We start from the raw sequence: 18242 nt of genomic DNA on the forward strand, positions 1-18242 counted from the left end.
TGCTGTATGTTCTTGCACGTGATAATTAGTGTTAGTTAGCCCCTAGTCCGTGGTGGAACAAGGGCCTAATCAAAAAAAAGTTATATCAGTATAAAACGGCTTAAAACTAAAATTATTAACATAGGTACATAAAGTTTTCCTTAAACCTAAGCAATAAATATGATTCTAGTCGATATAAGCCATCTGGAGGAATATAGCGAAACTTTTTAGTCCAATAATTTAATAAATATTATCAAAATTCATGAATCTACTTATTATCATATCAAACTATAATAATATATATTTACTTGAGTGTGTTTATTTATAATCACGAATTAATCGCGATATATTTATGTGAACTTTAACAATACCCGCGGAGATAAAAGATCAAAGATGAAAGCGAATCTATTATGACTGATTTTATTGTGTGATTTTGATTGACAAGTCATAAAGGGTCAGCCACGCTTGGCTCTATTTTGAATATTAAACCGCTAGCTAACACACACATTGATAAATCAAAATGGAGCACGCATTTTTAGGCTGTCAGGTACATACTTTAGCGGCTGTTCCCAATATACTATCTACAGATAGAGATAAATTATTACCTTCTCCTGTCAGTAAATAGCTGCCAATTGTCTGAAGCTGTCCCAATATACCCGATAAGTCTTAACGCTTTATATTGAGACGCGTGAATTGCGATTTCCATACAAACTTCTATCGCTGATAAGCTATACGTCCTGCCATTGACAGACAGCGTGTACGGATAAGGTGAGTTTCTGTCGATAAGTTTATTGGTACAGAAAAGTCAACGATAGTTACGATTTTTATCACAAGTAAGTCACAACCGGAGATAGACTGAATATTGGGAACGGCCTTAAGTCTATGATATGAACATACATCAAGTAATTTTTTTATAATTCACAAAAAAATCTTTAAGGATTACGCTATTGGTAAGCTTTATGCCTACATGCCCAAAAAAACAGCTGCATTCAACGTCAAAGAGGCTCTAATTCTAATGCTTTGTACACATACATAGAACGCAGGCCAGCGAAGGCTCTACCATCTCTTACACTCGCCGCACATCACACACCTGTGTGTTACATCTGGATCCGGCTTAAAACGAGTGGTCGAGAATAATTGCCAAGAATAAATTATCTCACAACACCAAAAAATAATATTATTTAGTATCTACTAAAGTATAATAGGTGTAAGTATTTACCATGGTATTCGTGAAAAAAAAATCGTGACAAATTATTGTTATTATCTTATATATGTATATAGTTATGCCTCCTCTTCACTATCGGCGATTGTAGACGCTTACACTGTGGGCAGGGCGCAAGGCTCGACGAACAGATGGCCGCTGGGGCAGTATTGTCCTCGAACGGCGACCACGTCCCGGAAGACGTATTGTTGGTAGGCCTCCCACAAGATGGACCGGCGATCTTTCGCCGGAACACGTTGGATGAGGGCAGCGCAGGACCGATTGTCATGGCGATCTTTAGGGAAAGCCTTTGTCCAGTCCTTTGTCAGTGGACGTCTTCCAGCTGAAGTGATGAGTATTATGATGCCCTCTCCCTATATTTTAATGTCCTGCACGACCATGTGAGGGTAACTCGCTTGTAGTCCCCGATCATCGTTGTAGTGATCGTGGCGAACGGGAAATTAGTTGGTTTTTTGGGCGCGCATCGAAAATTGTAACAGCCTGATACTTATGATCGGATTTGATACGGCCGAACCATTGGACGCGGTCCAGTAGCGGACTATTAGATGGTATTTTTCATCGCCCAAAATTGGTATGTGGCACCCACCGGACAGTCCGGCAGTACCGTACCAAATCCGACCATGTGTTTAGGGTATAAGTAATTCGATTGTGTTTGCTCGTGTATCGATCCAAAATCATAGGATTACCATTATCTCGTCTTCAAATTTATTTCACAACTATTGTATGCACTGAAACTAAATTAATGGTAGCAGCAGCTATAAGCTCCACTCCACGTCCATTTTGCAAGTTCACCGTACAATAAATGATCAGAAATTATGTGGATTTCTGTACTTGTGACGATTACCTCGCCGATGGCATCAATACCGACCAATGTACACCAAGAGGAGGCGTTATAATTCGAGAAATCGCAACTCTAAATCATCCTCCTAGAACAGCCAACTAAAGGAGTTGGACTTAGTTGAGAGGTCGCGATACTTCTCTAGCGATTATTCCGTCTGACCTCAACCGGGACAGTAGAGATTTGTATACAACAGGTGCAAAAGGCAGCACCACCCCGCGCTCTTGGATCTCACCTGAAACGTTACCATATTTCAATTGGTATATCTAGAAGAAAGAAGAATAGAGTGCTTTTATCATTTACAAACAAAGAATAACCACGCGTCACTGAGGCTTACTGCAACAAAATATAACAACCAAAAATACTAAATTCTTCCTACATTTATTTCTAACTACAAACAGGCTTTAAGTTTGAAGTTTCGTATGTACTGTTGACTTTTAAAGTGTCTGGGGTGAAATTTCAAAAAGTTAGTTTTTGTAGTGGAAAATATTTGAATTAAAACAATTTAAATTTTCATAAACTCTGCCTAAAATTGCGGCCATAAAACTCGCTAAGAACCTAAAAAGACTAGGTTTTATTATTAAGTTTATGCCGGAGGAGGGAAGGTAGGTTATAGCGCGCGTATAAGGAAAAATCACTCTGATAATATTTAAAAATAATCACCACCTGATCAATAGTTTCGGAAGGCATAGGGAACAAACATTATTATTTCAATTATAAAGATTTAAAATTGCATGCGTTTGAATCTTTTAAAAATAATTATATTGAAACAATCCAACTACCCAATTTTTTTGAGCTATCTCGAGTGTACATTCCGATAAAATTTATCTTCAATCGATTTGACACGTGTTTCGCCTATACACGAGGCCTCCTCAGGAGATGATGACTCGCCAAATTCTGGCACAAGACTGCAAGCGGAATTTACACTGAAGATAACTCAAAAAATTTAGATAATTATCGATTTCCGCAAAAAACGCCTTATTTTAATGAAAATAAAACGGGGACGAGACGAGCCGGCCGTTCAGCTGATGGTAATTGATACGCCCTGCCCATTACAATACAGTGCCGCTCAGGATTCTTAAAAAACCCAAAAATTCTGAGCGGCACTACAACTGCGCTCGTCACCTTGAGACTTAAGTTGTTAAGTCTCATTTGCCCAGTAATTTCACTAGCTACGACGCCCTTCAGACCGACACAGTAATGCCTACACATTACTGCTTCACGGCAAAAATAGGCGCCGTTGTAGTACCCATAATCTGGCCGGCATTCTGTGTAAAGGAGCCTCCCACTGAAAAATAACCTTGCTACAATCTATCTATTCAACAGTAGATGCAAGCTTGTTACCATCGAGCACCATCTTGGCTGCGATAGCGGTGGGGAGCCCCACAGTGCGCGCCATGGCTGTGTGGCCGAGGGGATCCCCTCGCACCGTCATGGTCACCTCGCGCCGCTCCTTCTTGCCGTCACTCCACGTCACTCCGATCTCGTGACGTAGCACCACAAAGTCTGTTTCATCTTTCTCTACAAGTTAAACAACAACAATATTATTAACCGACCCACTTTCACATTAGTCATCAAACCCCATGTTAGGCAAACCTATGGATACCAGACAACGATATACATAATTCCTGCATATACATATAAACATCTATGACTGGAAACAACTAATCTTTGCACCTACCAAAATTCAATAGGAGTACAGTTTGCTAAGAGGTCAGGCAACCACTAAGCTATCGGGTTGAGCTAAGTGTTAAACCTTATTAAACGGCCTTGTGCTGCCCAAATTATGTCAATGTCCACATGGGTTTTAAAATTGTGTCAAAGCTGTCAGTTATCCGTTTCAAAAGTGGCATTGCTCCGTATATCGTAATATGGTTAAAGGTATTCAAGGGATAATTTCCGCAACTCGACGTCTACAGTGTGCCTATTTTACGTGAAAGTGGCCCTGGATTCGTACTGCAACTTACTATGCTTGAGGTCTCGTGTTTGACCCCTTAGTTATTTAAAAAATTAGGATATAATCCCCACCATTAGGATGTTTTGGCTTTCTTCTACAGTGCGGTTTTCAAGGAACACTCATCCACGTACAACCAAACTATGGAATGAAATGGCGGAAACATCCAGGACGATACGGCATGGGTACCTTCAAAAAAAGCGCGTATACTTTTCTAAAAGGCCTGCAACGCTCCTGTGATTTCACTGGTGTTGAAAGAGAAGGAGGGATGACTTAATATCAGGTGACAAAGACGCTCGTTTGTCCTCAAAAAAGTGGTACAGGGGTTTTTCTGTGAGAGAATTGACAGTAAAAGCACAAAGTCTGGAATTGGTGGCCGTAAAGATATAGTTGGCTAAATGTGATCATAATACACCTCGGCTTTTCCTTCTGGGACAAATAGGCGTGAGATTTTTTTTTTTATGACAGTAAGGGATGAGACGAGCAGGACGTAATGCTCATGTTAATTAATACGCCCTGCCCATTACAATGCAGTGCCAGTGCTCAGGATTCTTGAAAAACCCAATAATTCTGAGCGACACTACAATTGTGCTCATCACCTTGAGACATAAGATGTTAAGTCTTATTGCCCAATAATTAGTAGTACCCATAATCTAGCCGTTATCCTGTGCTCGGATCCTCCAAAAGATCCTCCCACTGGTATTATAAAAAATACTGTGATCACAATCGTATTACGCGGCAGAATCACCGTAGATAAAAAGGTGCACTCACCCAACGTGAGTCGTTTCCCCAGGTAATGGCTGATGGTGTCGAGTGGCGAGCCACACTTGACAACGAGCTCGTCTCCAAGGAGCCCTAGTGACTCCACCGCTAAGGCACCCCGCTCTCCAATACGCTCCGACAGACGCGTCCTGAGGTTCTCGTAGAAGATCGAAGAGTCCATCAAACCCAGCAGCTCACATGCAAATTGTCGCTACAACAATGAAATGAGCTATGTGAACACCACGTAATATTTTATTTATTTATTTAGATAGACACACCATTATACAATTAAAATTATAGCAAGTACACTAGGGATAGTACAATACGACATGTCTTTACAGGTGTAAACAACATTTACAATAGTGCGAAAAGAATAACAATGTTGAACAATTAAACATAATAAAATTAAAGAAATAAAGATTTAAACAAAAATGATGATAAAAAATGCCTTAAATACATTTATATTATAATAAAAGAGATTTATAAGTTAACTATACAAAAATACAATAATTTACTTCTAATATTTAACTTACATAACTAAGATCTTAATATTTTAATGCAGTCGGTTTTAAACTGATTGATGTTAACTATATTGAAAATATCTATATTACCATTTTTGCAGTGATATCATTATAAGAGCTCATAATTCTGTTTAAGGGGGCGTTTTTACCTATATTAGTTCTGCTGATTGTTGAGCTAAAATATATATTCAAAACTAATAATTCGCCACGGGCTATCATGCTAAAAATCGGTCGTCATGCTAGCATGAATGAAGACATACATAGGGCATTTGCTGCTCTAAATATACCAGCTGTTTTAGAACTAAATGGTACTACCCGCCGCGATGGCAAGCGTCTTGATAAGATGGCCCTAGTGGCTTTGGCACGGTGAAGGTCTGAATGCGTTTGTATAAAAGGCTTAAAAGTAAAGTTGTAAGTATATATTAGAGAGTTGTATTTTTTGTACAAACCCACGTAATCTGAGGTCCTTCGGGATGTAAGGAGGGGTGTGGATTTGGATCCACAAGGCCGAACAGCTGCAGAGCCTTTATTGTCTCCGCAAAACCTGAAATATGAACCTCGTTAGGAATAAAGACACCTAACTGTATATGATAGTATTACAAAACCTTTAGCCTTTATGAAGGTTTCAGTTTACACATGCTTAAGTAGTAACGAAATTTGATCCAAGATTTGGTAATGTTAAGGTTTCAAATTTGTTACAAAAGGTTGGTATTATATGTATTAGAAAGCGATAGTTCTTAGTTCAACACGGTTAAATTCTTTATAAATGTGAAACAAAAACAGACTCATGCAATAGTAGGCAGATACCTATTGCAAACAATAAAGGTATTTTTAACCGACTTCAAAAAGGAGGAGGTTATCAATTCGATCGGTATTTTTTTTTTATGTATTTACACCGATTACTCTGATATTTACGTAATTCTTCTTTTGTTTGATGCGTAATAGATGCCATTTGGTCCCATACAAATTTTAGATAGTTTGGCACAGTAGTTTTCATTTTATGAACATTTTCGCCTACCTGGATAACATAAATGTTTTCTGTGTATGGCTTTTTTTGGAGTTTTTATTCATTATATATTATTATAAACTGATACTGAAACGTAAAAAGTAAAAAAAAAACTAAGTTTAAAAAAACCGACTTCAAAAACTGAAAAGTATCAAATTGTAACAAATAATTTAATTCAATACACCTCTTATGCAAACCTTTACCCTTAATATTAATAAAAAACTATTATTTGTATGTGCTACATATTGATAGCTCTGAAGTCGGTGCCAAGCGAAATGTAATAAAGGTACACTCGCCACGCGTGACTTTGAGCGGGATAGCTTCGTCTAGAACAAAACAACCCAAGTGGACAGACACCCGTGGCCAGACAACCTAAATAATTACAGTAAGTAAACTGTGTATAATATTAAGTTTTATTTTGTTTAGGGCTTGGTACTGACTTAAAACCTATCAATATGTGGCACATACAAATAGTATTTTATTAATATTAAAAGTAAAGGTTTGCACAAGAGCTGTATTAAATTAAATTTTTAGTTATAATTTGATACTTTTCAGTTTTTGAAGTCGGTTTTTTAAACGTAGTTTTATTATCTATACTAAGCAATTTTAACCTTTGTATCTCAAGGTTCCTCTAAACATGGTGTGCGCGTCTTCAATGCCATACAGCGAGGAGTAGGTGGTGCTGTCCCTGTTGGGGAAGCCTTCGAACGCAAACCCTGGTAGAAAATCTAGATCTCGAGCTACAGACATCAGCTCTCCACCGCTCAATACTTCTACTATCTGTGAAGATAAAGTACACCAAATAATTACCAACCAGTAATCCTTCCATGCTCATGGGGAATTTTTTTAGAGTATCTGTAATACTACAGAGTTGGGATGGCTACTTACGTATTAAGTAATACAAGTATCCATCCCTACTCTGTCGTAATACCAATAAAAAGTAATTTAAGTAAAAGAATTGCATACTAAGGGACTACGCGCACTTATTCAGCTCCATTCGCGTTTCGCTGAACGATTTTGGTCACATTTAAATACAGCTGTCAGCTTCTATCAGCCGCGTACGGCGTCGTACGAATGAGAATAATAACTTTAAATCACGTCTGCACTCTTTAATCTTTGCGTGCATAATGATTACTTGATAACTTGTCGACAAGGAGTCGCGAACCATCCCCGTAAAGAGCTGTTCCGCCGCATTCGACGGCGAACAGCGCTGTACGCGGCAGTACAGCGCCGAACGCATTCGCATAATAAAAACACATTTATCCTCATTTTATGCTGGTTTGCCGCGAAAGCAGAATGGACGCGGAAAGCTGAATCGACGCGTACACGTCTCCATACAAAATTGTTGTTTTCTATGGACAAAAGCTGAAAAGAGCCGAATAAGTGCGCGTAGTCCCTTAGGCGTGAGGTACATTTCATAACAGATTATACCCTAACTTTTTATACATAATTTTGCCCAGGATATAGCAAACATTTTAAAAACTACCCTTTCACAGTTCGCTTATAAGCTTTCGAGCTATAAGTATAAGTATATAAAACACTTACTTGTCCTCTGCTAAGATATTTAGCGGCTGATATTGTGTTCAGCAACACTCCGCGCGGATTCCACGAAAACTTATATCTCAAGGCGTTGTCACTGAATTCAGGAGCTGGCAAGCCTGTTATGAATATTCAATATTTAATAACAATCTTGTATAGGACGCGAAATCTCCAGCAGTCATTTTTAAATTTTTCTAAAATTTCCCGTTCAAACCTGGCGGAGTATTAAGGAAGCAGATGTAATGTTATAATATCCGGACACATGCCTTTGAATAAGTTTTTGTTGAAAATTGCGGAGTCACCTCTATGTGATTCATGGGGAATGATTGAGGATGTTGAGCACTTATTAAATAAATGTGTCCGATTTCGGTCTAGTATAGATAAAATTGTAGGATTATGGGTTTGAACAGATTTGATAAGGGCATGTTTGTAAATATACTTGCCCGTCCTGCATCTAAGGATGCCATAATTCTGTTTGAATCCATAAGTCTTATTTGAAGAAGACTGCATAACTTGCTTTTCCTTTTATAAACTTTTTTTATAGTTTGTTAAGTTAAGAATTTTATTTTTCTTTTGTTTTTTTAATGTACTTAGATTATAATGGAGCTGACATGTACATACATATAAAAGTCCCTAAATAAATAAAGAAAAAAAAATGTTATGATACCGCGCAGCTATGTATAGCCTTCTTTCACAATAGAGATGAGATAATGGATTTGGTTCACTACTTAATTTGAGTTTCAAATGGCAGAAGAATTGTGTTTTTTGCTTTATTTATTCAAAGTGTGCCTCTGTAACCTGCCTGTGTAATAAATTGAATAACTATTTTCCACGACGTGTAGTTGTGCGAATTTTTTGTTCCTTTAGTACCATTCCATCTTTGGTCCACTTTTCATTGGATGACTTTTTGATACGGCCAGTTAATTATTTTGAGTTTTTCAGTTGCTTTTTGCATGCCATTACTTTCTTATTTCACAGTATACACTATACCGGCTAAATGCTTGTGAGACTTAAGATCTCTCAAGGCAATAAGCATAATTGCGGTGTCGCTCAGAATTTTGTGTTTTTCAAGAATCCTGAGCAGCATCAAAGTTGTACATCTTTCTCTTCTCGTCACTTTTTATCATTAAAAAAAACGGTTTGCCCTCCGGGAGTGCCGGCAGAAGAGAAAACTTGAATATTTTGGAATGGTTTGGGAATCATATCGCAGGAATTGCTTTATTTATGAGTATAAAAGTACTAGCATTTCTGAGGTTAAATACAATATTCATTTATTACGCTATCGTACGCAAAAATGACAATTTATATTACATAAAAAACTTAACACTTCAGAGATATAACACTTATTTTACATTTAAAAGCTTATCTCAGAAAAATCAACCAACATCCATAATTTCCACGACTGTCTTACGAATTTTCGATCAGGTAACATGTGCTGACGCGAGTTTAACATTTTATACCCATCCTAAGAATAGTGTTCAACGCCGCTGAAGAAGTTTTCACCTCAAAAACTTATTTCTGTCCATTCATTGCTGGTATATCATTTAACATTAAATACTTTTTGCTTTTGGCTAAATACCTTATAATTTTGTACTAGTTTTGGCATATGTGAAGATACGCAATTCAATATACTATTATAGTTAACATTTACTTGCCTCCGCAGTATGAGACGAAAGAGTCGATCCTTCCTCCGTGGTTCTGTACATTGTGAATGCACTCCAGGGCCAGAAGGTGATCAATACCTGGATCCAAACCGATTTCATTTAGAAGTGTCACACCAGCCTCCTTTGCTCTGAAAAATATAAGATCTATTTAATCATGCATCATTATCGATATATAATCTACAATACTGTAGTAAGCCTATGTTGATGAACGTGATAGTGTTGAGACGTTGTCGAAGTGCTATCTATCTTCAATGAAAACTTGGTCAAAGTGACTTCGTATGTATTAGGTAGTAGCATGAAACATTTGTAACCTTATTAGGGTACCATTTTTTTTATGACAATAAGGAACGAGACGAGCAGGACGCTCAGCTGAGGGTAACTCATACGCCCTGCCCATTACAATGTAGTGCCGCTCAGGATTCTTAATAAACCCGAAAATTCTGAGCGTCACCATAATTGGACGTAATTCCACAAAAAACGTTCCAAACCACAATCATTTCGAAATTGAGTTAAGAACACAAAACTGGTTACGTGATTCATATTAACGGACTGACAAAAAATGCCAGCCCTATCACTCTTTAAATGAAATCATGACTTAGTAGCCCAACCCACATGTATGGTATACACTAATATTGACAAAACTTTAAACACGAATTTCTTAAAATATGTTGAATGTGGCTTGGAAAATTTTTCAAGAACTACGTCCAATTACGCTCGTCGCCTTGAGACATAAGATGTTAAGTCTCATTTGCCCAGTAATTTCACTAGCTACGGCACCCTTCAGACCGTAACACAGTAATGCTTACACATTACTGCTTCACGGCAGAAATAGGCGCCGTTATGGTACCCATAATCTATCTGGCATCCTGTGCAAAGGAGCCTCCCACTGGTAAAACTGGGTGAAAAGGGTGAAGGGGGGGTGGATATCTATATTGGTTTTATGGTAAAAGTATTTATTTACTTAAGATACTAAATTAATCTATGACACTTGCTAAATAACTATAATTATTGGTTCTACTTGTGAGTACGTGGATCTCTACTATTAATTGGTTAAAATGGTTACTCGGACCAGTCCTGTAATGGTTATAGACAAATGGTTAATGGTAACTAGGACCGGACCGATCAATGGTTACTCGCGTACTGCCTTACTAAAGGCAACACATGGTTATAAGTAATTAATATTATCTACTAAGCAATATTTGTAATATAATGCTGTTCGATGGATTTACTTCGAACACTGGGTACTAGCGTAAAGACAAACACAGCATGCGATGCAATACTATCTCTACAGATACAGCAAGATAGAAGGGGAATTGGGGAAGTTGGCATTAGCTCCTTGGCAGGGGCGTGCATTGGTTTACTAGCAACGTAGGCACTGTGGATCTAACTAGTTTTTTTTTTTTTTTTATGGAATAGAAGGACAAACGTGCGTACGGGTGTGGTGTTAAGTGATCAGCGCCGCCCACATTCTCTTGGAAGCTCATTCCATAGCTTTGTAGTACATGGAAGAAAGCTCCTTGAAAACCGCACTGTGGAGGACCGCCACACATCCGGATGGTGGGGATGATATCCTAACTTGTGGCGTGTCGTGCGAAGGTGGAATTCGGCGGCAGGAATCAGGTTAAACAGCTCTTCGGAACACTCACCGTAATAAATGCGGTAGAAGACACACAATGAAGTGACGCAACGCCAAGTGATCTAGCCGTTCACAACCGATCTAACTAGTTGTAGTTGAGCTTTGGAATAAGCAAAGATTACTTACCGTAGGTATTTAGTACCTATCTAGTGTAAGGAAAGATTTTATGAGTGGGTGTTAAAAAGAAGTTTGGCAATAAAATAACGGAACCAAATTAACCTTAGTTAAGTTTTACACTAATTCTATATTTATTTAGGGTCATAACGACTAACGAGGTAGGCACTGCTTGATTGCCTATATGGTATGCACGCCTCTGCTCTTTGGTATTTTGAATATTAAACTACAAATCAAAATTGGTGACACATTACATTGTAAGACTATGTTTGTAATAAAAGGCAATGATTTTCTCAAAACTGATTCCTTTAGAATTCTTTTTAATGTCATTTCTAATTTACTAGATACTACTACCGTTTCGGAAACAAACGCTACGCTACGCTCTGAGATAGAAGAAGCGGCGCAAGAAACACTCCCAGCATTTTTTTTTGCGTTCTTTTGAATAAAAATATAGCATATTGTACTGTCATTGCTATTGCAATAAAATAATCATAATCTAGTCCTAGGCTGTCCGATCACTTAGATATTACAGAGACAGCCATTTTTAATAAAACATTACATTTATTTATCGATTATGCCTGAACCGTGGCTGGGACTTTATTATAAAAGTGTATACATTTACCCTTAAAGCTATTATTTATCTTATGAAGCCTTCTAGAATTAGCTACAAGCAATCCCTTATTTGTAGTGTTTTAATAATGAAAATCATTATTAAGAGCAAAAAGGTGACGATTTTTGTCAACGTATACTCATAAATGTACTGACAATGCCACAATATTTATTTCTTTAAATTTTTCATTGAGAGACTGTCTATAACGAAGCTGATAATAGACTTACGCATCGTGCAGTTCGCGCACTGCCGGTTGCACGTAGGATGCAGTGACCATGTGGGCCCCCGCATTAACACACACTCTGGCCACTGCTCCATGCAGGTCGTACGGCAACAAGGAGACCACGACACGCGCCTTGGAAGCGAGCGACTGTAGAGCGTGCTCGTCATTAGCTTGCAAATACTCAGCCCTTACTCCGTATTTCTCCGCAAGAGCGTCAGCTTCTTCCTTTACTGCAGACGCTGAAAATGTTTGGTCGAGTTAAAAATTGTTTGCAAACAAAACTTATTGTGAAATCAGTTGAATCATGTGCTCCGCTATGGATAAACAAAAATAATAGAATTAAAAAGATATATATTACTGGTTAAACCTTATGTCTCAAGGTGACGAGCGCAATTATAGTGCCACTCAGAATTTTTGGGTTTTTCAAGATTCCTGATCGGCACTGTATTGTAATGGGTAGGGCGTATCAATTACCATCAGCTGAACGTCCTGCTCGTCTCATCCCTTATTTTCATAAAAAAATATATACGCACGAAGATCGCGAGTCTCGAAGGCGTCCGATTTGGGACGCATTTTGACAAGCACTAAGTAGTGCTGTCTTATTCATTTTTTTAGTAAGCTTGCCATATTATTACATTACTTTAATGATTCAATGTACTTCTATGAGTATAAAACGTTACATAATATCATTTGATTGCTAATATTATAAATTGTGCGTTAACAATTGTGTCAACGATAATACAGTGTCACACTAGTTATGAGAGCTACATACAATCCTGAACCATTAATTTATCTTTTTTTTTCTGTTTATCGATCTAGAATAGCAACAAACCAGGCAATCGTAGCATGTATTAATATTTAATACATAAACAAAATAAAAATATGAGGAACGAGATAGAAATGGTGTTCCATATAACTTTTCCACCCGCTACGTAATGAATATCGCACTTGCACGGCCTATCACAACAATACGAAGGCACTCACAAAGAAGTCCAGTCATATTATAGTTAAAGTTCTAGGAATCTGATAGGAGAATACCAATCTAGAGCAAAAAAACTAGTTGGAATCAGAACTTAACGTCAAAATGAAATTACGAAAATAGCACCGCTAGTACAAGTTTACTACTACTTTCCGGCAATAATTGGTGTGGTGGCAATACTGCAGCCGAATATTGTACATAGAATTAGTTCTGGTTTTTAATTTTTGTATGATAATTAATTGCGAATCTTACCAATGGTGACAGCGACATTCTTATCTCTGGAAAGATACTCCACAACGGGCGCAGATACGAGTCCACTGCCCAGGATAACCACCGGAGATTGTTGGTCATTACCTTCCACCTTGTGCCGAGATCGGCTAAGCATACAATATTATCAAGATTAATATAAAGGCGAATGTAATGTAGATAATATTAATATTTAACATAACGTAAATTGAATTAACTCAAAACCTGAGACAAGTTTTTACATAATCGGTATGTAACCGAATCGATTGCACTACTTTTTAATATAGATGTCTTTTCCAAGAAATACTATTGTGTCATGCCGTGTCTAAAAGCTTCGACGCTCTGTGCCCACGTGCAATAGCTATAGTCGTGACCGCTCTTACGTATAGTTCTTCTATAATTTATAAGAAAAGTCTAAAATCAAAGATTGAAAAAATCTTATTCAATACTTTATATAAAAATAAAGAATTACTTTTACAATTTCAATAAAAACAAGTTGGGGATGTTTGAGTTATTTCAATTCCATGTTGTACACAAGTAGATATCATGTTGATATTGTGAGAAAAAAAGTAACTCAAATATATACCAAAGATATTATATAGCATAGGATAATTAGGGAAGTTAATTAAGTGAAAATCTTAAAGCTAAGAAAAAGAATAATAATAAAAATATTGACACACCTTTACACAAATTATCTTGCCCCAAACTAGGCATATAGCCTGTACTATGGGTACAAGACAATGATATATTCAATACAATATACTTGCTTAAACATACATAAATACACAAAAACATCCATGACTCGGAAACAAACATCTATATTCATCATATTAATGATTGCACCTACCGGGATTCGAACCCGGGACCTCTAGCTTAGTAGTCAGGGTCACTAACCATTCGGCTACATGGGTCGTCAATGAATGCAATAGTTATTAATCTTTTGTTGAAGCTGAGAGATAACTTACTTATTCGCCATGCGTAGTTCATTGATGTACTCGAAGGAAGGCGTCAACTTTCCATTGCTGGTTATAATGGCCTGTTAATTGTTATAAAAACAACGCTATTAACGATAACAAACGATGACTGATAACGTTATCAATATTTCTTATGTTATTTAATCAGTGGTCGATAATTTATTGCCTTTGAATGAATTAATAATACCTACTATATGAAGATAAGTTTTTATGCGTTATTGTGTTAAAATAATTATGACCTACTGAACTAATCTACTTTAGCTTCTTTATAACTGAGTTTTTTTAATAGTTAATTAATATTTTAATAAAGTTACATCGTTGTTTTTATTTAAAGTAACTAATTATGACCAATAACAAATAACCATTGGGAGGCTCCTTTGCACAGGATGCCGGATAGATTAAGAGTACCTTAACGGCGCCTATTTCTACCGTGAAGCAATAATGTGTAAACATTATTGTGTTTCAGTCTGAAGGGCGCCGTAGCTAGTGAAATTATGGAAATTATGGGCAAATGAGACTTAACATCCTATTTCTCAAGGTGACGAGCGCAATTGTAGTTTCGCTGAGAATTTTTGGGGCTTTTCAAGAATCCTGAGCGGCACTGCACTGTAATGAGCAGCGCGTATCAATAACCACCAGCTAAACGCCCTGCTCGTCTCGTGTCTTATTTTCATAAAAAAAAAATTGGTAAACAAGCGAATATCGCCTCTTTTGTCTTGGGTCGGTAAACTTATTGTGTTGCTTTGTTGTTTGTCAGTCACACTAACAAAGAAGAGATAACACACAAAATGTACTTAACATTAATAAAATAAAGAAAGCGACAGCAAAATAAACATTACGTTATCGAAATGAAATTAAATTTCTTTATTCATTTTTAGGTACAATTTGTACGGTTTTTCGAGTCAATATTGATGCTATTGCTATGGATTCCTAAGAAGTTAAAACACGTGTATTTATTTAAGTACTAGCTGACCCGGCAAACGTTGTTTTGCCATATAAAGTATAATTCACGCGATAGTTTTATAAGTAATAAAATATTGCCTATATTATAGCCTGTACATCATTTTGTTCTATTGTCAATAGTTTTTGCAGCGCACGCAAAAATAGGTTTTCGATTTTACACCTTGTGTTACAAAATAGCAATTTTATTACGGATCCCTAATTTTGAAAGAAAAAAGAAACATGGCCTATAGCCTTCCTCGATAAATGGACTACCCAACACTGAAAGAATCATTCAAATCGGACCAGTAGTACCAGAGATTAGCGCGTTCAAACAAACAAACAAACACTGCAGCTTTATAATATTAGTATAGATTTTAATTATTGGGTATTAATATTATTTATTTACCCTGCCATACAGGCTGTAAAGCATAGTATTTATAATAATATTACTAGATACACTCTCATGCGATAGATACGTTGTTATATTAGTTATAAAGTTAATGAATATAATAGTGAATATCACGCGGTCATTTAGAAATACGACACTGATATCGCGGAAGGAAGTATTTAGAGCATGCTATCTTTATTAGTGTTATGTGATAAACTTGTTATTTACAGAAATAACAATATTACATACTATCATTAGCTCTATTGTTCTGTTGCGGACAGCGGCAAGAAGAGAGTTCGATTAAAAGGAGTGAAGTACATGAAATTCAAATAAAAGTATTTTTTTTTCTTCAAATTAGGATATGAAATCACTTATTATAAGTCATCAGACCTAAGAAGAACGGGCGGAAAAAACTTAGCAGACTCCTTCTTTTTTTTTTAAATAAAAATTTCGATACAATTCAATTTATAATGTTAATAGCCTGACGGCAGTTATTCCATTCTCAATCTGTGGTATTAAGAAGGTCATTTATGTATAATTATTTACCGCATCAACGTTTTTAATCAATTCTTTTGAATTTCCCAATACATTTTTTTTGTACTTTTTCTGGGATCGTCTTGTAAAAGTATATACATCGCCCCACAAACTACTTACTAACTCGACTTAGGCGAGTAGTAAGTAGTTTGTATACAACTTAACTTATCTGCCTATGTACATGCATAACATTATTAAGAATATATTGATAGGCAGCAGTCAAAATCTTTATTTGTTGAAAGGAGATTGCCAAAGTCGCATTCATCTTTGGGCCAAAGCTGTACAGCGATAATTCATGTGTAATAAATTGGCAAATATTTCATGACTTAGATTCTCAACAAATTATTTAAAAGTTATATGGGGCTTACAAAAAAAAAATTGATAGGGTTATGTTAGGTTTACTTCACGTGCCAAAGGGTTTCACGGCCGAGCGTTGAGCAAAATTGGAGTATCCAAATGGTAAAACAAAGTCAAAGTCGTCAGAAAAATAGAAACAATCAATAAAACACATACGTCAGCCACGGACGAGTAAAAAAATAAGGACTCCGTGTCACCTTACATAACAGTGTAGCACCAAAACAAGCCGATTAACGTGTGAATACATAGCCCCACGCACACACTTACACTACTACAGGCCGATAGGCGGCCATTATGAGAATTGTCATCGTCTGTGACAGATCAGTTTGCGTCTCAATAAAATATTTTAAAAATGCCGTCGTGCGTTGTGAAAGTGTAAAAACGATACTTTATAAGTATTTGTGGCCATATATGATTATTTAAGGGAGAAAAAAATTGTCTAACTACTATCACCCGTAACCGCACACACACTAGCATAACGGTGCTTCACTTGCTAATATCACGGCGAGGAGTCGCCAGCGGACATTGTACAAAAACGAATGACATTTTTTTTACTAATCACGGAAAAGCAACAATCAACAACCATAGAGTTTCATCAGAAAAAAAGTTCATATTTTAAAATGTCGGTATAAACGTAAACACAATCGCAAAACTAATTTTTATTTATTTACGGCTATTCTACACAACTATATTCATACTATTTCGCAAAAACTCTGAATAAAGAGACGTTTTAGTGCTTTTTTTTGTAATCTAGCTCAAAACACCAGAACCCAGAGCCGTGAAGCCAACTGTGACAGTTAAGGTTTGTTTATGGAGTTAGATAAAGTTAATAGTTCCATTGATATTAATTAGGTTTTCACCATAATACCATAGAAAATTTATGTTATTTAATGTGATATTTTTCAGCAATATTATATTGATTAGTTGACGTGTTAACAAGTGTTACCAACGTCATGGACTGTCATAAGATATCCCAATTAATAATCACATTTATTTAACCACTTACTGCGTTAGTCACAGAACAGGTAAAAGACATCAACTAGCAGTTGGTAGCATAATAACGGTAGACGATCATGCCCTATATAAGTCAGAGCGCTAAGTTTAAGTTGGCAATTAGCATTACTTATCGTGAATTCTAAGGGGTAACGCTGCCAAAATTGTATTGAGTCAGTTATTATTACAATTATTAGTGTAAACTGTTAAAGTCAGATATTTAAATTTTATTAACTGCGTTTAAATTCCCAACCCCTTCTACATATTTAATCGCAAATAAATCTAATATTTTATGATGTGTGTGGCATTTTGTACAGCTTAAGCCCAATATTGGCGATCTCCTTTGGATCTTAATGCTTTTTTATTTAAGAAAAGTTAATCCCGTCAATAAATTTCACGTTGAGGTGACAATATTTACAAATAAGCGCTGCAACTATATCTACCACTTATTACACTACGCCTCAAATCGTTTTTAAGGCGTTTCAACTAAAATCATTTTTCGACTCGTACCACCATGAAATAAAAGAGCAAACCCACAACATTTACAGCTATATACTTACTTTGAACTTATATGTATGTTCCTGACTGTTACATGAATGATATGATAATATGATAAACATGCCACTGAATTTCACCATCAGACAAACTTAAATATTAAGCTCGCTATCTGAGTATGTGGAGATTCTAAAAAGTGCAGTTTTCAAGCTACCACATACAACAAAACTGTGAAATAAGCTTCCCTTAAGCGGTGTTTAAAGTTC

At 36.5% G+C, this 18242-nt stretch overlaps 2 protein-coding genes across 3 annotated transcripts in view; both read right to left on the bottom strand.

The window, feature by feature from the left end:
* LOC126971782 (zinc finger protein 28-like) overlaps nucleotides 1-18242 on the bottom strand; it is a 140310-nt gene that overhangs the window by 11117 nt on the left and 110951 nt on the right. The gene's annotated exons all lie outside the window — the stretch shown is intronic.
* The window catches only part of LOC126971766 (alpha-aminoadipic semialdehyde synthase, mitochondrial), a 32667-nt gene continuing 15855 nt past the window's right edge, over nucleotides 1431-18242 (bottom strand). For both annotated transcript variants that reach the window (XM_050818161.1, XM_050818162.1), the window contains 10 exons: nucleotides 14259-14329; nucleotides 13300-13424; nucleotides 12073-12307; nucleotides 9477-9613; nucleotides 7828-7940; nucleotides 6894-7062; nucleotides 5726-5820; nucleotides 4765-4966; nucleotides 3384-3560; nucleotides 1431-2274 (listed from right to left, as the gene is read on the bottom strand). In XM_050818161.1, the coding sequence (XP_050674118.1) occupies nucleotides 2156-2274; nucleotides 3384-3560; nucleotides 4765-4966; nucleotides 5726-5820; nucleotides 6894-7062; nucleotides 7828-7940; nucleotides 9477-9613; nucleotides 12073-12307; nucleotides 13300-13424; nucleotides 14259-14329 (1443 nt within the window). In that variant the 3' untranslated portion in view covers nucleotides 1431-2155. The remainder of the gene's footprint in view (nucleotides 2275-3383; nucleotides 3561-4764; nucleotides 4967-5725; nucleotides 5821-6893; nucleotides 7063-7827; nucleotides 7941-9476; nucleotides 9614-12072; nucleotides 12308-13299; nucleotides 13425-14258; nucleotides 14330-18242) is intronic.

This window comes from Leptidea sinapis, chromosome 24 (assembly GCF_905404315.1).
Source record: "Leptidea sinapis chromosome 24, ilLepSina1.1, whole genome shotgun sequence".
Lineage (NCBI taxonomy): Eukaryota > Metazoa > Arthropoda > Insecta > Lepidoptera > Pieridae > Leptidea > Leptidea sinapis.